The 21,485-nt window shown below is 40.2% G+C and overlaps 1 protein-coding gene across 1 annotated transcript in view; it reads left to right on the top strand.

Annotated features, from left to right (window-relative positions):
• Positions 1–672: 672 nt before the first annotated feature.
• The window catches only part of retm (real-time), a 247,637-nt gene continuing 226,824 nt past the window's right edge, over positions 673–21,485 (top strand). Inside the window, exon 1 of the mRNA XM_080284937.1 lies at positions 673–811. Within this exon, the coding sequence (XP_080141063.1) occupies positions 749–811 (63 nt within the window). The 5' untranslated portion in view covers positions 673–748. The remainder of the gene's footprint in view (positions 812–21,485) is intronic.

Here is a 21,485-nt window from a genome sequence, read left to right as displayed (position 1 = left end):
GCTGAAACATACACCAGAGCTTAGGGTGAACTTGCAACACTACTCAATTTGTCTCAGGGGCGTAAGGCCCAGTCACCAAGATCCAAAGTTGGAATGACTTTCTCTTAATTTAGTGACGTTCTCTTAATTTAGTTTTTTTAATTATATACGAAACTTGACTGGCTATACATTCTTCCTCATTTGTGAGAATATAATCGTCTGAATCCAAGCATGGATTTAAGGAAGTTTATAAAAATGGTATGTACTGTAGGAGGTGTTCGTGTTGATATATTTTGCTTAAAAGTATATTTCATGATGATAAGGTCTTCATAGTCTTAGCAAATTAAATCATCTGCGTACTGGAAATGTTTACTTAATTTTACACGCATTCGAACAAAAGCCGTTGTCGTCTGCTGTCGCGTTTGCGCATGCGTGAATGTTGTTATTCTCATCGCGACCACTTTTAATGTTAGATTGATGATTATCATGTTTTTTCCTATCAAATGGGTGAAAATAATAAGAAACAGTGCTCTTGAATACACAGTTTTAACCGTTCTAGCAGTGAAATAGTCATCCGTGAAAGTCCATGTTCTATGCATGTCTCCCCCTCTCCCTCTCCTTCCCAGGCTCCCCAGTCCCAGCTTCCGTGACATTGACTCAGTGAATGAACTGAAGTAGGAGAGGGGAGACATGCGCAGCCAGTGCTCTTGATATTCCCTTTGGCTAGTGCTATCCTTTCTTTTATTATTTATTCGCTAAATATAGGACGATGGTGCAGAGTTACCAGTCGCCGGTGAGGGTGTACAAGTACCCCTTCGAGCTGGTGATGGAGGTGAGTAGACTATTGTAATCCATGTTTGGCATCTTTGTTTACGGCAGATGAAATCCGTCTGTGTGCATTGACAAATCCCAAAATAAATTGCCGTATCGTTAGTTGACTAGCGCCAGTGAAACGTTTGGAATGGCGGGAAATTATTTAACTTTTCTTGACAGGTATCAGTGGCATTTGAAAACCGTAAATGTGATTTATATAGAATTTTTTTAAATTGAAAAACGTGAAATAAAATCGGCTTAGGCAACCGCGTAATCTTTATAAATCCCTACATAAACAGGGATTTGTGTGCGTGTGTAATTCCCGCGTGTACATGTAATGTGATGATAGCTGGGTGATGTGTACGTATTTTGCTACAAGCGAGTGCGGAAGTGAAGTTATGTAGGTGAAGGTAGAGGGGGTAAGGCCACGTACACGAAATACACACACGCTAGCGTACATGGAGGCTGCAGATCAGTTTCACGCGCAGGCAAAATATATACATGCATTTGTTTACATTGTGTAGAGCTTCTTTCGCCCATATTAACTTACATACATGGTGTACACGGAATACGCGGCTTGGATCTGTGGAGTTCATAATTTATAATTTCACGTGCAGATACAGATTACAAATGCATTTTCGTACGTGGAGGTTGTTAGAAATGATGTTCTTACATGGTTTCGTACCTGAGCGTTTAAGGAAAACACTCACAAGACGTACACAGCTTTCATTAATAGGGGAAAGTTTCACTTGTTTCACGAACGTTCATAGGAAGTACACATACGAACGTGAGAATATTTTAAATATATATAAACTTACGTCAGAGTTAGCCTATCATTGATAACTTCATCCCGAAGCCTTTATTTTCGGTATTTATTTATTTGTTTGGTTATATATCTAACGTCATACTTGGTTCAACTTACAAAGACTTTAATAGTGAAGGGGTAAATGAAGGCAGTGTCTCTTCAGCTAGATAAATCACTCTTGAGCTGAATTAAATCGTCTTTAAATACCAGTAAAGACGTCATCGGACTGAAGGATGAACTGAAAACCTCTATACCATGCATGTCGAAAAAGTCTCTCCAAAGATAAATAAAATCGTTTGTTTGTAGCAGGAGTAAAGTGCAAAAACTTCTTGGGATTGAAGGGGTAAGAGACACGGATGAACGTACGGTACACACCTTGTACACCTGAAGGGCATGGGGGTGTTTGGTGATTCAGGCTGACACGCGCACATCGGCCCACCTGCCGTGTGCACCTGCGTGTGTGATGGTCTTACACCCCCCCCCTACACACACACCGGCCAGCATATCATGTGTACACTTGCAGGTTAGATGTACGCACACACCGGCCCACCTGTCGCGTATGTGGGGTGGTCACACACGGACGCGCATGCACGCATACGTGCACGTAATACAAGAGTCACGTTGATGCATAGTTACCATACATACATTGCTTGTACACACACACACACACACACACACACACACACACACACAAGCTGTCATGTGTACTTGACGTGGGAAAGTCACGTATCCTACGTGCTTAGTTACACACATACATAGCTAAAACACACACACACACACACACACACACACACACACACACTCAAAAGTCAGGCTGTCATGTTTACAGATGTGGGAAGTCACCTTCATGCCTAGTTATCATACATACACAACGAAGTCTCGCACGCACGTACATGCATTCGCAACACACACACACACATATACGTATATACACACATATATATATATATATATATATATATATATATATATATATATATATATATATATATATATATATATATATATATTATATAATTTTATATATATATATACCTGTATTTATTATATAATTTATATATATATATATATATATATATATATATATATATATATATATACCTGTATTTATTATACAATTTTTTATACTGAAAATCTGAAAATACCGTACAGTATGTGTATTAGAACACAACCCAGTTAGTTTCCACATGTTTAACACGCACACAGTCATCATCTGTACACCAGAGCACACACATCACACGCTCTAAGAAGGTCTCAGTGTACAACTAAAACTTACGCGCATGATCCCCCTTGTGTAAAGCTAGTACACATGGACACGTACACAAGAAAGTGTGCTTCTAATTATATAACGCACACAGTCATGAACAAGTTCCCAGTGTATACCTAAAACACACACACACACACACACACACACACACACACACTACGTATTGTTGCCATTGTTAAGGTGGAATGAATGTTGGTTATCGTCTTTGTTGATTAGGTTTGCACATGTATACGTTCCTTGCCCATACTATTATTATTATTATTATTATTATTATTATTATTATTATTATTATTATTTAGGCTACTATGATGAAAATGATTATGATGAAGAATGAAGTTAGCATCGTCTTTATTGATCAGGTTTGCCCATGTATTGATTGCTTGCCATTGTTATTATTGTTAGTATTAATAGTTGTCATAAGCATCATCATCGCCAAGAAGAGTAAATCCTCAAGCAGAAGGGGTAGCATCTTCGCTGTGATTTTTTAAAAATAGTTTAAGGTGATTTTATTCAGCTTTGGAGTGACTTTCAACTGACGGGATAAGATTTCAGTCATCATTAATCCCCGTATTATGAGATGTCTTTCCTAGCTTGAATAAAATAGACTGGAAGTAACAAGGACATAAAAAGGCATGACCGTACAAGTAGTAGTGATACAGGTAATGTTGATAACCATAGTAGTTGTATAGTAGTAGTAGTTGCTGTTATTGTATACCCGGTATGTATATCCAGTAAGTTAGTAGTAGTAGTAGTAGTGGTGGTGGTGGTGGTGGTATGGTTGTATATCCAGTACGTTAGTACGGTAGTTGTAGTAGTAGTAGTAGTAGCACCAGTTATTGTTTTGTAGTACATTCAGTAAGTAAGCAGCAGCAGTAGTAGCACCGTAGCTGTTACTGTATGCCCAGTATGTTAGTGGTAGTAGTAATGGTGATGGTTGTGTGGTAGCTCTTAAGTATTACCACTTTTTATTGATTTTTATTTATAGTACTGTATATAAGCCTATTAATGTGTGCTTCCTGGATTTTTATTACAGGAAGAATATTACACTCTTAGCTAGCTACTGAAGTTGTGTTTAATCAACGCGCGGAAGTGTTTTTATTCATGCTACAGCCGCACAGTTTTATTCAGCGCCGGAGAGATTTTTCGAACCGGAGGAATTACAGTAGGTGTACATACTTCATTAACCCCATCAGTGCAAGAGGTGTTCCCTATGTTTAATTTAATATGGTAATCTGGAGTCAGCAAGAATGAAATTTGAAGACGTCAGCATACTAAAGGGGTTATTATTTCTAGTAGTGATGATCGTAGTATCGGCAGAAGTAGAACCGATAGCAATAGCAGAAGCAGCAATAATAGTAGTAGTAGTCTTAGTACTGTAGTACATTTTCACCAGCTTTATTGCTATTCTTGTTGATTATTATATGGTGTTTGATTTATATCACAAGGTTTTCCTTGTGAACAGTGCTTGTTCAGTATTACCAGTTACATCGTGTATTATGACTTCCTGTTCACTGTTACGAGTTTAAGCCCGATAACGTCTTTTTATATTTTTTGTCCTGCTGCCGACACCACCAGATTATTTCTTTCAGCTTAGAAGAGGCTTTCCAGTTTTCAACTGGGGGAGGGTTCAAATAGTGCTCATCAGTCCCATTAGAATTTCGGTAAATGGTCTTTCCTGACGTGAATGAAATCGCTTAAGAGCCTTTTCACTCTGGAGGGGTCAAGTATAGCCTTATCAGTCGCCTTAATGTGAAAGATCTTTCCTGATTTGAAATAAAATCACTTAGAATAGCCCTTTTGAAGTGCAAGGGTTAGATAGAGCCATCATCTATCCCTTTAGTATCAGAGTTCTATCCTAACGTGAATATTGGCGTCTTGCGTTAGCCCGAAACAAAAAAGACGTGCTCCGTCTGAAGAGGTCTATGTGTCCACATGGCCTCACGATCCTCCAACAATCTATAATACAATTGTCGGTTCTCGATTGTTGCAAAATGATATATATTTTTTACACCTTTAGCTCGAGATCATCTGTTTTATTTATTTATTTATTCATTTTTTACCACCATGCGATTTTATTCAGATTAGGAGAGACCGCTTATAGTGAAGGTGTTGCTGAAGTATGTTTTATCTTAACTGCTCCAGTTCTAAATATCCATCTTAGGTTAAAAAAAGAAAAAAAAAAAGGTGGTCTGGAGATGGGAAGAATGGGTAGTGATCCCTTTAATTAATGGTCAGATAAAAAAAAAAAAAATAGAGGAGGAAACTAAGGAGCTGTCAGTGTCCTTCAACATGTCTTTTCTTCCCTCCTTTCCACCCCACCTCTCCTTAACCTCTGCATGGCATTGGTCTTTTTTTTTTTTTTTTAATTAATCCTTACTATTCCGAAGCCAGTTTATTGAGCTTAAGGGAAAATGCAAGGCTATATCTAACCCTCTAGTTAAATAAGTCTATCTTAGGCTTTATAATATCGTCTGGAGATAACAATAATAGCATACAGAAGAGATCATGGTGTTGAATGTGTAGTGATTGAGATTGGAGGAGGAAACACACTATGGAACTCTTGCTATCCTTGAGGGTTTCCATCTATCCTTCTCTTCCTTCTTCCTTCCTTTACCGGTAACTCCGTGAATCCGGTGACGTTTATGTGCGTTGTGTGTGTGTGTATATATACAGTATATATAATTTTTGCCACCAACAGATCATATTATTCAGTTTAGGATAAATCTGTACTTGTGAACGGTTTAAGGAATTATAACCCCTGCAGTTGGGAAAAAAATATATATATCTTCGTCGCTAAAAATCGTCTGGAGATAGTGAAAATGAAACTAGAGACCAGAAGAATATATATATATTTTATTCTCGGCACTGTTAATTTAAGCGATTTTATTGACTACGAGAGATCATCCTAGAAGTGTAGGGTTTCTTTAAGGCAGTATCTAACCACTCCTGACAGAAGTCTCTCGTAAGTTGAATACCGGTAGGTCTCTGGAGGTTTCAAGAATAGAATAGGAAAAAAAAAAAAAAAAAGTCATGGCATCGAACGAGTTAAGGTAAAGTTGGGTGGATCATGCGGATGGGCAAAGTGGAACTGAATGAAATGCAGTCGAGTCAGTAGATTGGAAAGTATCCTGGAGAGTATGAGGGAACAGTTATAATAAGAGTAATCAAACGATAGTTTAGTATGCTTACAGTCTGCAGCTATTGGAGACTAGCCCTGAGGTATACAGGAACAATGATAATAAGAAGATAGCTAATCACGCGAGACTCTCATATGCGTACAGTCGGTAGCAAAAAGTTGTGTCCCCTGTCTTTCTGTTTCTGTGAACTGCGAAATAGCATGGTAAATCCGCATCGATCGACACCGATGACTATTTGGCCACAGATCAAAGTTGTCAGCGTCAGTTGCTTCGACCACACCACTAATATCATAGAGAGAGAGAGAGAGAGAGAGAGAGAGAGAGAGAGAGAGACCTTGCGACTTTTTTTTAATTCTTTCTACCTCCAGACGATTTTATTAATCTCAGGGGAGACGATTTGTTGTGAAGTGGCCACTAATAACTATATCTAACCCTTCTAGTTCGAAAAGTCTTTCCCTGAGCTGAAAAAATCGTCTAGAAGTAGAAAACAAAAACTACACTCTTGGATTAAAGTTTTAAGGAGTGGAAGGAATGCAGTTTGGACAAGGTTAAGCAGTATTGATTAGCTGTGAAGGCTATATGGAGCAGAATGAAGGAATGCAGTTTAGACAGGGTAAGAAGTAGAGAGTGACTTTTTACACTCGTAATGAAGAAGGTGGGCTTAGTGTAGGGACTGGCTGTGTTTATGGAGCAAGAGTGCAGTTTGGACAGGGTAAGGAGTCGATTGGCTGTGTATATGAAGTAAGAATGAAAGAGTGCGGTTTAGACAGTGTAAGAAGGTTAACTGTGTATAGGGAACAGAATGAAGGAGTACAGTTTGAACAATGTAAGAAACTGGCTTTGTAAGGTGTGCAGTTTTAACTGTGTGAAGAATTAAGACATTGCTTAGCTATATTTAACAAAATTGGCGCAGTTTTTGATCGCGTAAAGGGGCAGAGATCAGATAAGTAAAATGGAGTGGAGCTTGAACAGGGTAAAAGAGTGGCGGTTGGTTACATACGGTACAAAATAAGGAAGTGCGGCTGGTTGAGGATAAGGTTGAGGGGACTTGCCTACAGTTTGTCCAGGAAAGAGATAGAAATGAAATACAGATTGAAGTAAATAAAAGATGAGGGATATGGAAGCTGTGTGTATGTGTATGTACTGTACAGTACAAGTATGTTTATGTATGCATGCAGTATGTGTGTGTGTGAAGATAGAAGGCTTGCAGCTTGTCAGGATAAGGCAAGCTTGAGGAGTATTGAGTGATTGATTATAATTGACGAGCCGGCGTAACCAGCTTTGTTGTCGTGAGTCAAATCAATGTTCCTCACCCTTCCTCTGCCAAGCTGCCGTCCGTCATGCACACTCCTCGCAAAACAGTTAGGCAGCAACACCGAAGATTGATTGAGTGGTTAAAAAGATCATGGCAACTTGATAACAAAGTTGCGTAATAACTGCGTAATATCGTTGGTCCCATTACATTTTATTTGCCCTCCCATCATTTATTATTTTCATGTTGAAATATATCTATTTCAATTTTGATTCATTGGAAGTATTCTTAGTACCAGAGTATATGCACATTAATTAAAGACATTAATATTCTTGACATTTTAATCGTTGTTGATAATTCAAGATATTATCGGACACCTGCACGATAGCTTTTTTTTTTTTTCTTCTTTCTTTTTTTTGCGTACATGCCAGAAGGGTGTGTGGAATGGAGTGTAGTTGATGCGTAGATACAGATACATAACCTACAATGCAAGAGGAATGGAACAGAGTCAAGACGAGGTTTAGAAGGACTGGGTAGACCTATGCAGGAAGGTGTGGTAGAGGAGCGTAGTTGTGTCGGAACGATGCTGGGAAGTACGACGTCTCATTCAGATGTAGTGAGATGAATTATACTTGTACATAAGGACTGTGGTTGAGCGAGGATAAAGGCTGCTAGTATGTGATGGAGAAAGAAGTGGGATGGAGTGTATTGTGTTATATTTGAGTCAGGTAGGGGCTTAGCCAGCAGGAAGGAATAATACTGCCTTATCCAATAAGCAAGAGAAGTATATAGACAAAATAAATATTGGACGTCGTTACGGGAAAACGTACACTTTCAGATGGTAATCTTTCTGAAATTTACTGAATGTACATAAAACAATAATTATTTTGTAAATGAAAAAAAAAAAAAAAATACGGTACCGGTATATTATTTTCCTGAAGAAAATCAAATCAAGTACAGGGAGAACAGTGAAAAAGGCTGCGTCAGTGCTGCGTTGTGGTGTAGTACATTTCCTCCCGTGTTTGTTTGGAAATCCTGGTGACAGACAGTACGGTACGCGTGAAGGTGACGTCTAGAAGTTGCTAATATGAAACAGGAGGAGATTCACACTTATAATTACGTATTTCTGATGTTTATGAGATTAACTCTATGAATCCTGCCTGTGACGTCTTGTACCGGGTATGTGTTTTGCCTTGCTAACTCCAGACGATTTTATTCAGTGTGGGGGAGACCTTGTAGTGAAGGGGTAAATGGCAGGTCTAGCCTATATCTAACTCCTCCACTTTGAAAACTAGCCTCTTCTACGCTCAATCGTCATCGTTTTGAAGGGGACATGCGGAGGGATTATGTCACTGATGCTGGGAAGTATAGGCTATTTGTACCGTATTTTAGAGGGTGGATGTTAACCCCTTCAGATCGAGGACGTCATTAGAATTTTGTTCATGCTACTGCCAGACGGTATTATTCCGCATAAGAAAGAAGGGGGTTAGCTCAGTCAAGGCCACATCAGACCCTCTAGTCCAAAATATCCTTCGCAAAGCTGAGTAAAATTGTCCGAAGGTTGCAAGAAAACCTAAAGAAAAAAAGATGTCCTTGGTGTGAGGTGGTAATGCTGAAGGAAGCGTCCCACACCCACTGCATGATGGCGTATTTTTGAGATTTATGGGATCGTAAGGAGCAACAGCGTGTCCACGGTAAAAGGAAGGAGGGGGGGTGGGGTTGAACTAGGCATTGTGTGGTGAGAGGGACGAAGATTTTACTAAACATCGTGTGTTGAGAGGAAGGGGGGGGGGAAGGAATGGGGGTACATAAACAAGAAGGGAAATAAGAGAACATTGCTGTAAACCTCCATGGACACTTTTGAATATTGTGATAACTGGTGTGCGCCATCAGAATCTACGGAATATATACAGGGTGTCCCGGGACCTGCGGCACTAACTTCAGAAATGACTAGACGACTGATTTTGAGTTAAAAAAAAAAAAAAATGCATCAACCTGGGTCCAATTCTCAACCGTTTTGGAGCCACAATTACTGATGGTCTTATGGGTTAATTATGGTGTTGGCCATTTACGCCCAAAGCGTCATCAGTAAACATAACTCCGTAACGGACGATAACTCATCATGGTGAAGCATTCTTTTATTCAAAATTTGCCTTAGAATCACCCTCTGGAGTTTGTGCGGCAAAAGTCTGTACAGCCAGCCTCCAAGAAAAAATAAATAAATAAAATAATTGAAAAGTTAAGGAGGGATACATAAGAGTTGTACCGTACTCGCTTCTGTGAGTAAAAAGTTTAATGAAGAAAAGTTTTGGAAGTGTCTTGATTTCAGTTCCTTGAGTTCAAATGGAGAAAGTTTTGCGCATATCCTCAGAATAAACGCAATTCCAATAGGCTATACAGGCTGGGAAGTACAGTCGTGGACCAGAATATTACTTCATTTTTTTTTTTTTTTTAGTCGAGCAATGATGAAACTTTTACTTAATGTTCTGAAAAGCGTGTGGAGTACCATGGCTCTCAATATCGTGTTCCGAAAGACAGTGTTCACTCCCTCGTTTATTTATCGTAATGATGTGTATCAATATTTATGTCTTCAGCTGTAGTTTAGTCTATATGGAGGAAGAGGGATTGGGATGGATCTTAGTGCAGGTAAATCCCTTCACTGTGATGACGTATTTTACATTTTGTGCATAGTAAAGCCAGACGATTTTTTCAGTATCATGACGTATTATACATTGCTACACCCAAACTATTTATTCAGTGAAGGAGAGGCTTTTTGAACTGGAGGGGTTAGTTATAGTCTTCTGTAATCCCTCCAAGCTAAGTACAGTAGTTTGGTAGAAGCAAGGTAAACTAGACATAAAAAAAAAAAATACCTCCTCGGATTGAAGGGGTTAAACCAAGATTAAATGAGGAGATACAGTAAACCATAGGGGGTGGTGTGGGATGGGATGGAATGAATAGCAAGTATGGCAGGATAATTTAGGGGGCGCAGTGGAGTGGAGTGAAGTGCAGGTAGGATAAGGTGGAATGAAGACATGGCGAGTGAGGTGGGATAGAATGAACTTCGATTACAACAGAATTAAGATGCAGGAGAGAGGGATGGGATGGAATGAAACACAGATATAACTGGATAATACGCAGAATGGAGAGGGATTAATAGACAGAGCAAGAAAATATAGAGCGTAATAAGATGGAATAAAGCATTGTTAAAGCAGGATATCACGGAGCTTGGAGTGGGCTGGTGGGATGGGATGCATTACAGTGGTGTCAGGGATAAGGTTGCGTGGAGGAACTTTATCTCGGACGCCCTACATCCTTCAGGGACCCGGATGTAACAGCAGACGGTGGATAAAGTTATATTGAAATGCACGGTGATGGGTGAGGTATAAATAGTTGATATAATCTAGGTCGTGAGTTATATTTGCAAGTTTGTTTATATGTCGGACGTTTAGACGCGTAATCTCAACATTATAGGGAACGTGATCATGTTCCGGGAAAATTATGCCGTGGTATTCATCCTCCGTACCTCATCCCTAGGTGGGAAGATGTCGGTATGATGATTATGATGTTGGTGGTGGTGATAATAATGATGATAATGATGATGATGGTGATTATGATAATGATTGTACACTCAAAAATAGAGCTGGATGTATTACATTTGTTTATCGCCCTTGTCATATTTTTGTACTCTAGTTACTAAAGGATTAAATGTTAGTTCAACAGGTTCATGAAAACACCATGGCAAGCTTCCGTTTGTAGATATGCAAAGCAAGTATAGGCCACCCATTACCGTCAGCCCGAAGTATTGGTCTTTAAATTTTTGCCACCAACAGACGATTTATTATATATTTATAGTTGGCTATATCTGGTAGTGAAAAGGTGAATGAAGATTAACACACACACACACACACACACACACACACACACACACACACACACACACACACACACACGCACACGCACGCACGCACGCACGCACGCACGCGCGCGATTCTCTACAGGTCGAAAACTCTGTCCTTACCTGAATAAACTATTGTCGGGATGCACCAGTAATAACAGTAATAAAAAGAAGCCGTCCATGGTTTGTGAGGAGATTGTTATTCTGAAACCTGGCCAAAACATTGGACCATAATTTATGAACATCTGTGATGATGTAAAAGCTAATACTACCCTTACTACAGTGTTTATTTCTCCATATTACATGATATGGCGCCATGGAGACTTGCCATTTTCGCTCTTTCAGTTCGGTAGTCAGTTTTAGTCTAGTTGTGTTTCCTGCAGTGATTAAACTTAGATTTGAAGAACCCCCAAGTAGATAAGGTGTAATTGAAGGCTTTATCTAACCCCTTCTTTTTGCAAAATGACTCCTAAGCTAAATAAATGCGAGTGGAAGTAACAAGCATTACGGTATATATGTACAAAAATGGGGAGGTTCTCGCACTGAGGGGGCTACTAACTCCATCAATGTCTTGAGTAGGGAAATCGGTTTAGTTACCGTATATATCCACTCAGCCCACAGGGGCCGAATTTTTATTTTATTTTATTTTTAATGTAGTTAGGGATAGATGTTCACCTATTCCATCACCTCTGCTTCTCACTGCCCTCTGATGTCTGACTTTCCTAAGCCAAGAAAGGTTTAATAATGTTTTCTGCCCATAGATGACTTTGTGATATGAGGCGTTTGGGTAAAGCGACCAACATGCCAGAAATGTGAAATAGGTAACAGAAATGGTAATAGCCCATCCCATTTACCCATTTTGAAATGTAAAAGACCGAGGCTAAGCTACCTTAGTCCAGTACATTTAACCCCTTCCCTCCTCTGACTTGCATTTTTCATTTATTCATGTTGCCTCTGGACAGCTTTATTCAGCACTGGGTACAGCTTGTAGTGAAGGTTAACAAGGCTGCATCTAATCTCCATTTCTGAGTCTCTTCTAAGCTAAATATAGACGTTTGAAAATAACAAGAATAAAGCTAAAAGTGCGTCATGGGAGTGAAGTGGTCGAGTAGATGATCAGCCTACTTCCCTTGATGGCTTTACGTGATTGAAAAAACTCCAGTCGCCTCTTGGGGGATGGAACTTATGCAAGGCCGTCACTTCAGCTGGGACATGCTAACCACTAGACCACCAGGCGCGGTCCGTACCTAATCATAAACATCATTGAAGTTATCAGTGTGTGGTTTGAAGGTTAAGTGAATCATGTGTGCCGATAGATCTTTTGTTTTAGTACCACCGAGGTTGAGATGGAGGGTTGGGGAGGAGAGATGAGAGGTGTGTGTGTTAGTTGGAGGAAGGGCAGGGTAATGACAGAGGATAAGGTGATATGGAGGTGATTTGTTTGTGGCCACCCTTACGGGATTAAGGCATCTGGCTATAGATGGGTACGTCCATTATACTGTATTCTTCCAACCCTCAGAAGATTTTATTAAGCTTGGGAAGAACATTTAGAATTTAGAAGAAGAGGGGTTAATGAGAGTGATATCCAACCCCTTCTGTTCCAAAAAGTGTCTCCTGAGTTGAATAAAAGTAAAAAGGTATTATGCTGGTCTAGTTCAAAATGTCTCTCCCAAGCTGAATAAAAAAATGTCTTATAGATAGCAATAACAAAACAGAATGACCCTAAGGCACTGAATGTACGACAGTTATCAGGGGTTAGATACACACGCACACAAAAAAAAAACTTCCGACCTTTTCCCTAACGTAACTTATGTATTTTGTATTTTTCTTTATTTTATTTATTTACTTTGTTTTTATTTATTTATTTATTTTTTTGAGGAAGAACAGTGGAAGGAGAGTGCAGTGTCTTCCCGTTTGTTCTGTTCTCTCCACAGATCCAAATTTTAGCGACAAGTAAGAATTATCGTAGGTTGCCTTGTTTTCTGGAGGAAGAACAAGGAGAGTGCATAATCTTTCGATGTCTCTTGTTCTTCCTGCAAACAGATTTAAGACCCGTATTCCAAGTGTCATAGGAGGCTTCGTAACACCTCGTCCTTAGCGATTTATGCAAGCTACTACTCATACTCTTTATGTTTCATTTTCTTCTCAGTTTGTACCAGTGACATACAAGATGATAGGGAGGTGTAATGTGCAAATTAATCGCAATGGAAGAGGTGCTGCAAAATCTCCAGTGCCACTTAGAATTCGACGTTAAGGTACAACATGGACTGGCTCGTAAATGTGCCTGTAAATCCCTGCCCAGTGGTGTGGTGTGAAGGTTAGGTAATACTTGCGTGGCAGTGTGTTGTGTCTGGTATTTTACTGCGGTTGCGTTTTTGATGTTGTGCTAGTGTTGTTTCCAAACGATTTTCTTCTACGTAGGAAAGATCATCTTGGATATTTAATTTGCATGTTAGCTAAACCTAAATATTTATTTGTCAGCTAATATCTTTGTAATATCGACATACATACTTTGCATTAGTATTTTGCAAGAGGATATTTGAAGTTGTAACAGCCAAAACTAAAAAGCGCTTAGAAGGTTCATAGCCTACCCGGTACATCCACCGGCGCCAATATAATTTATGTTTTATAAACCATCTTCCGTCCAGCGTCGCTGGCGGAGGTAATTAATTCTGTTATCTTGGTCTGTCCTCGTTACTCATTTTTAGAGAAGGCAAACCTCTCTTGACGACAGTAAAGTTAATGATTATTCCTGCATCCGGATCCGCATTCACCTCAAAGTCGTATCAACTCTTCCGTGACTCGCTGCACATGCATCCACCAGATTTCATTGATTTTTTGTTACAGCTTATTTTAGATATCCTTTCCACAGAAGATAGACAGACAGAAATAGGTGAAAACCTCTTCCAACTTCGTTGGCCTAGGTAATAAGTCGTTATCTGTAACATACAAGAAGATACCTACTGAGGTGTTTTATGGAAAATAAATCAATTAGGAAGAGGCGTTAGGAAACCTCCAAACCACTCGGAATACGATCTTTTCTCACATGCTTTACGCTCCTGCAGTTTGAAGGTGACGTGTTGGGTCTGCCTGGGAAGGTATTCATAAACGATCTTAATTCACAGGATAGACAGGTCGTCACAGCATTAAAATGTAAGAAAATCAGTTTGTTTTTCGTATCTTCAGTTAACTTCTTCAGTCCCAAGACGTACTTGTCACTGTAATTAATCCATCACTTGATTGAAACCTAGGAAGGATGTCTAGTAGTGAAAGAGGTTAATGAAGGCTGTAACTGAGTCATCCAGTTCCAAAGTCTTTGCTAGACTGAATAATATAGTTTGAAAGCAGGGAAAGTGTAATGATATGTACGTCATGGGAGTGATGTGGTTAAACAGTCACTATTTACTTATGTGCGGTATTGCGTAACTAAGTCTCCATAGCAGTTAGGTATAACCGAGAACTACTTTTGTTTTTCATATATTTCCAGTTTAGCTAATATTTACTCACTGTAGGTTACGAAGCGCATGGTACCTGTATGAGGAGAGGTATACATATTTTCTATCTGTCTCTACATCTTCATCTATCTATACACGATATTAAAGCCAATCTTGCACACAGCCCAAGCTGAAGAGAGTTAATAAATACTGCCTTGGGGAAGTATGTAAGAAATATATATATATATATATAAGATGGAAAATACAGTGACTAAAATTATGACTTTGGTTTTCATCGTATTTTTCACATTATTATTCATTATAGTTTCCATGTGAAGATGACGGTAGTCATATAGCCTACGTCAGGGGAAAGCATAATTATATATCTTACGTAAGTTAAACACAAGAATCTCCATAAATATGGCTCGTGGTGTGTTCTGACGTAACGCGCATTGGGGCTTTGTGATCGGGTGGGGTTACGTTATCGCTGGGTTTCGTGGTTGGTGTGTGTGTGTGTGTGTGTGTGTGTGTGTGTGTGAGAGAGAGAGAGAGAGAGAGAGAGAGAGTTTGATTTCCGTTCTCCTGGTTGCTATAGCTTATCATTGTGGAATTAACATTTTATATGCAATTCATTTTTTTTTTTTTTTAGCTTGGTTCCACTATTTTTAAGAATAATTAGGTGACATTGTTGTTGTTGTTGTTATTATTATTATAATTATTATTATTATTATTATTGTTGTTGTTGTTGCTGTTACTACTACTACTACATCTTAGTGCCACTACTGACTTGATTTAGCCTATTATGTGAATTATTATCTATGCCAGCGTTAAAACATTGCTGTTCGTCTTATTAGTTGTGTGTGTGTGTGTGTGTGTGTGTGTGTGTGTGTGTGTGTGTGTGTGTGTGTGATTATTGCATTACCGTTTTCTTCTGGCCCACTCCCATGAACTGTTGCATCAGAATCGCTTGTGGGAAAGAGAAACAAAGACAGCCAGAGGTGATTCGACCATGTGGAGAGATAGATAGAGAGAGAGAGAGAGAGAGAGAGAGAGAGAGAGATGGCTGGGAGGAGGAGATAGAGACCAAGAACTATGTGTTTAAACCTTCCCTTGCTATCAGGATTTCTATTTGGCGTTCATACCCTCAATACAATGGCGTCTTTATTGCTTTACTCATGGTATCCCTAGATGATTTTGCTCAGCTTAAGTGGGTTCTTGCTAATTAGAAGTGTTCAGTATAGTCCTCGTTAGCCCATTACTAGACGTTACCTTAGGACTAAAATCGTCGGGTATTAGCAGTAGAGATCAGAAGTACATAAGAGTATTGAAGGATATTAGACTATCTCTGTTGATTCTTGTTGCAACCAGACGAGAAGACCTTAGTACTGAAGGGGTTAATGAAGACTATTTAACCCCTCCAGTACCGTCTCCCCAGTGCTGTATAAAATCGTCTGAAGCCAGGAAGAATGAATAGAAAGTATTGTAATTGTATATTGGATAGAAGGGATTTATTTTGTCATCTTATCGGTATCAGAACGCACACCGATGACGTCACCAGCCTGGGAAGTGTCATTTGTGGGTAAATTTGGTTATGTAGGTTAAGGTTTGAGAAAGAGAGAGAGAGAGAGGAGGGGGGTAGGGAAGTGAGAGAGGAAAGAGACGGAGCGAGAAAGTGAAAGGAGGGAGGGAAGAAGGAGACATAACGGGGCCGTGGGGAGAGAACAAAGAGAGGCAGGGAAGGTGGGATGTGAGGGAGGAGGGGAGAACATGGTGGAACAGTTATGGAGAGAGAGAGAGAGAGAGAGAGAGAGAGAATTGCATGATCACATAGATAGGGGGTCCTGTCATTAATTACAAAAGTAGAGAGAGAGAGCGAGAGTGAGAGAGAGAAATCGAGGTGATAACGAGCGTTGAAGGAGACACTGGTTGATCATTCTCTCTCTCTCTCTCTCCGGTATCCGTATGATTCTCGTATCTATGATTATCTATCTGTTTATTTATCTGTCTGTCTGTCTGTCTGTCTTTCTATCCACTTGTCTGTCTCTATCTGTCATTTTATTTGTCTGCCTCTACTGTATTTGTATTCTCTCTCTCTCTCTCTCTCTCTCTCTCTCTCTCTCTCTCTCTCTCTCTCTCTCTCTCTCTCCTGCCTTGACCTACTTCCCCTTCTGCCGTTTGTGATCTCAACACCTGAGCGCCCTACAACCTCAGTACAGAGAGAGAGAGAGAGAGAGAGAGTGACATAAATTGTAGAATAAGTGAGAAAAATGAGACTTGGTAATGTGTGTGTGTGTGTGTGTGTGTGTGTGTGTGTGTGTGTGTGTGAGAGAGAGAGAGAGAGAGAGAGAGAGAGAGAGAGAGAGTCTGACATAAACTGAAGAATTAGTAAGAAAAATGAAACTTGGTGATGAGTGTGTGTGTGTGTGTGTGTGTGTGTGTGTGTGTGTGTGTGTGTGTGTGTGTGTGTGTGTGTGTGTGTGTGTGTGAGAGAGAGAGAGAGAGAGAATATTGGAATCAGTGCTGGAGGGGTGGGTTTAATGGATGTCATACGTTTAGAGGGACGTGAATAAGGGGATAAGGGAGCATATTCGGCACAGTAAGATTTGTGGCACGGAAACATTTCATCCTTATCTTTATATATATCTTTTTCTGTGTCTGCCTTGCCTTTATTCCATTGCAGTATCTTTGTCTTTATCTTTATCTTTATCTACGTTGCCTTTACCCCTTTTCAATCCGGGGACATTTCCTATTTTCATTCTTGCTGTTCTTTAACTCTTGATTATTTTATTCAGCTTTAGAGAGACTTCTAAAGCTGGAGGAGTGAAATTTATAAATCCAACGGATAGTGAGAAAAAAAAAAATCCTACTTCATCATTCATTCTTCCTCGTTCAACACTTATTCTTCATAATTCACTTTTCATCTTCTGTTATTGGCCACTGATCACTCATCCCATCAGATTCATCATTTAGCCATTATACTATACGCTTGTCACTTTAATTGGCGTAAAATATACTTCTCTGCATCTCCATCTTGCTTACTGTAGAATATGGTGCTAGTCACGAAGAAGTGGTATGGAAAGGGTGTGGAGCCCTACCATTGACCTTCTTTACCATTGGGCTAAGTAAAATAATCTGCAAAAGGACGATAATCTAGGCCAGGTGAAGGTCAGTATGGTATAGCTGTGTCATTCTATACTGGGTCATGTAATATTAACACTCATCTCCATAATTCATTCCCCATCCTTCCCAATTAACCGCTGCAGATGGCCAATACCAGATCATTTTATTCAACCGAGTTAGGGCCGAATGAGATGAGGTGAATCATGGAGACTGGTGAGTAGTTAGCCTGGAAGGACGGCTGGTGGTGACTCAGGAGTCGAGTGTAGTGAATCAGAAGGATATTTAGTAAACCAGGAAAGACAGGGGCTAAGAACTATATTATTCAAACCCTTCATAATTCTGAATACCGGTATATACCTGTCCCTGTTTCAGCTCTCCTCGATCCTGCAGTGATCCTGCCTTGGAGACGAAATACGCGCAAGCAAAAAATATTTCTGATATTTCTACGGAGACGTCAATATTAACTCCTTGAATACGGTGGCCTCTTCTATAAAATCCGGTATATAGGTAGATTATAAACACCTTGTGAGGGGAAGATTTTATTAAGTAACAACGCTTCTCTCTACTTAGCTTTGTCAAGGAACCTGACAAAGTTTAGTAGAGTTACATGTTGTTACTTAGTAAAGATATCCACCTTCACAAGGCTTATTTTTTACCTATTTTGTCGGTATTATTTGTCATTTAATATTCACACCTGTGTAATTTATTTTCGCTGTTACTGGACTATTTTTTAAAAGCTTTATAGAGACTTCCCTACGTGGATGGGTTTATATACAACCATCACTAAGCAGGGGTGCTCCGTAAAGTTGAGTAAAGCAAAGAAGAAGAAGAAAAAAAAAAGACTATCGTAGTAAAAGGAATAATATGTATTCAGAGTGGGTTAATAGCTTATTCGAATCTCATAAGAATATACCCTCCCCTCTCCTGAAAGCGGCGTCTGTATCCCTACGTATTTGGAAGTCCTTAGGCAGCATATTCTACTCCGCCGTGTCTTGGAATGACTATGTATTGCTCCCACGGCTGAGAGCTTTTAGAGTGTGCCGAGAATATTGCACAGGTTAGCCTCTCCGGCCGTGGTAGTCTGTGCTTTCCCTTTCTTTACCCTCTCACTAGAGTTCTTTCACCTTCAGCTAAACCCAGATTATCATCCTTCTTTACGTACCTGGTACCTACTGTATGGCAAAATATAATACGGCCTTACATCCTTCCCATAGCACTCCTTCGTGACCAATAGCATATTCTAGCGTTTTTTTTTTCCTTTTTTTTTATATATATATTTTCAAACCTAGCATTCATGATAGACTGGAATTTTAGGTCAAGTTAAACTGGAAAAGAGTGCAGTCCAGAAAGATTTGGTTTAACCCCATGAGTACGTTGACGTCTTTGGAAGAATTATATGTACTGGCATCTTAGGAGACTTTTGAACCGAATATTTATACCTCAGTCTGTTTGCACTTAGAACTGAAACAGGGACCTGGATCCATAAAATGATGGTTGCGTGTCGTGGTGTGAGGTAATGTTTGTAGGGTGCATTCCTTGTCAGTGACTCTGATGTTGTGCTTGTTGTGAGATCATAAACACATTTTTCATATGGTACCGATGTACATAACGGTAACCATCGTCTCTCTACATCCCCATCCAACATTCCTCCACCTTTTTACCCTCTCACCACATTCCCAGCTTTGCTTCACATTCCATTTCCATCCAACTCTCCACATCCCCTCCACTATCACAAAGGTTCCTTTTACCTTTCTCTTCACATTCCCACCTACTTTTCCTGCATAATTCTCTCCCCACCCTACCCTTCACCAACCTTCCTCCTCCACTACTCCACTTTCCTTCCCTCTCCACTTCACCTTCACATTCCCTCAACCTCTTCCTCACTCTCCCCGACCTTCCACTTCAGTTCCATCTTCCTTCCTCCCTCCTCCCCTTCACCTCCCTCCACCCTTCCATCCGCCTTGACTCTCCCTCCACATCTGCTCCACCTTCCCTCTACTTCCATATCTACGCCTTTCCATCCCAGTTCTTCTCTCCACCTTACCTCATCATCCGTCCTTCCACTTTACCTCTCCGCCCTTCCCTCCACCTTCCCACCCCCTCCATCCCTCAACCTTCCACTTTCCCTCCTCCTCCAGTTCGTCACCTTCCGTCCACCCCACCACATTCCTTCCATCCTTCACTCTCGCTCTTCCCCCCACCTCTTCTCCACTTTGCCTTCCCTCCATCTCTCCACCCATCCCTCCCCATGGGTGCGTGTGCGGTTAGGATAGCGTGCTTGGACCCAGCTAGGAATGACGCTGGAATGCCCGGAGTCCATACCTGTGAGTGGATTCCGGAGAGAGAGAGAGAGAGAGAGAGAGAGGCGCAGGGACGTATAAAAAGAAGAAAAAAGAGGAGGTAGTAATAGACAGACAGATAGACAGACGGAGAAGTGGAACCCAGGGACATACGAGAAGAGGAAGTAATAGAGAGAGAGAGAGAGAGAGAGAGAGAGAGATGCAGGATGAGAAGCCATGCCATAGCCTGTATGATTGAGATACTGTACAAAAAAGAGACCAAGTGAGATTGTGTGTGTAGGAGTGGTTATTGGTTTTGTGTGTGTGTGTGTGTGTGTGTGTGTGTGTGTGTGTGTGTGTGTGTGTGTTTGGGGGTGGTTATAATGATATGTATGTGTGTAGGATATTAATGTAGGCGGAAATTGTGTGTGTGTGTGTGTGTGTGTTGGGATGGATATAGCGATATGTATATGTGTTGAATATTAATGTACCTAGGCGGAAATATACGTGTGTGTGTGTGTGTGTGTGTGTGTGTGTGTGTGTGTGTGCGTGTGTGTGTGTGAAACGGGTAAGAGGGTCAGGTGTGGGTGTAGGTGTGGGTTTGTTTGGCAAGGTGTATTCAGGTGAAGGTGTGTTGAGAGAGAGAGAGAGAGAGAGAGAGAGAAAGAAAGAGAGTGTATTGTATATGTGAGAAGTTTGTATAAGTTTGTTTCTGAGAGAGAGAGAGAGAAGGGGGGGACGCTGAATGAGAGAAATGGCTATGTGTGTGTGTGTGTGTGTGCTGCAGCTGTAAGTGTTAGAGCAGGTGTTCCTATTCAAGTAGTCGTGTGTGCGTGTCAGTGTGTACATTCGAGAGTGATGAATGTGTTGTGTGCTTGTGTGTGTATGTACAGATGTTTATGTAGAAATTAACATGTGTACTGATGTCGATGTGAGTGTGGATGTAAGTGTGATATATTTTGGGTGCATGTGTGTGGTATCCAGACGAGTATATTCAGTATAGACAGTCAAATAAATATGGCGTAGGAGTGGTCCGATGTTGTCCTAAATGATCAGTATACAGTATATTGCCTTATGTTCCCAAATGATTAAAATCTTATCATCTGAATTTGCATAGCTACGATATGAGTATTAAGAAATGTCAGACACGTGATATATATATGGCATACTTATAAAACCAAATTTATTAGCGTGAATTAGAATCGTCAGCGATTTTGCAGAGGGCATCGTCTGTCTGTGATGCCAAATTGTTTCGCGCGAAGTATGTACTGATACTTTTTTGACTGTGCATTCTGGGACAAAATTTTGTTCACCACATCTGCTCCCAAGTTCCTTTTGCTAATATTCCTTAACTGAGAGAGGTTTAGCATATTTCTCTACCTGTAGGCGACTCTCGTAGATATGATGCGTCAGGGAGGAAAGTAAGAAGTAGAAAGGGTAGAACAACAGGCGAACCCTTGTCCCGGACTATACTGTACGTGAGGTTAACCTCTGCTCTACC

The sequence above is a fragment of the Coenobita brevimanus genome, chromosome 103, assembly GCF_032717465.1.
Source record: "Coenobita brevimanus isolate Jiangsu-jjx chromosome 103, ASM3271746v2, whole genome shotgun sequence".
NCBI classification, from domain to species: domain Eukaryota; kingdom Metazoa; phylum Arthropoda; class Malacostraca; order Decapoda; family Coenobitidae; genus Coenobita; species Coenobita brevimanus.
Note: the sequence above shows the minus strand (reverse complement) of the source record. Positions and strands in the feature narration are given on the sequence as shown.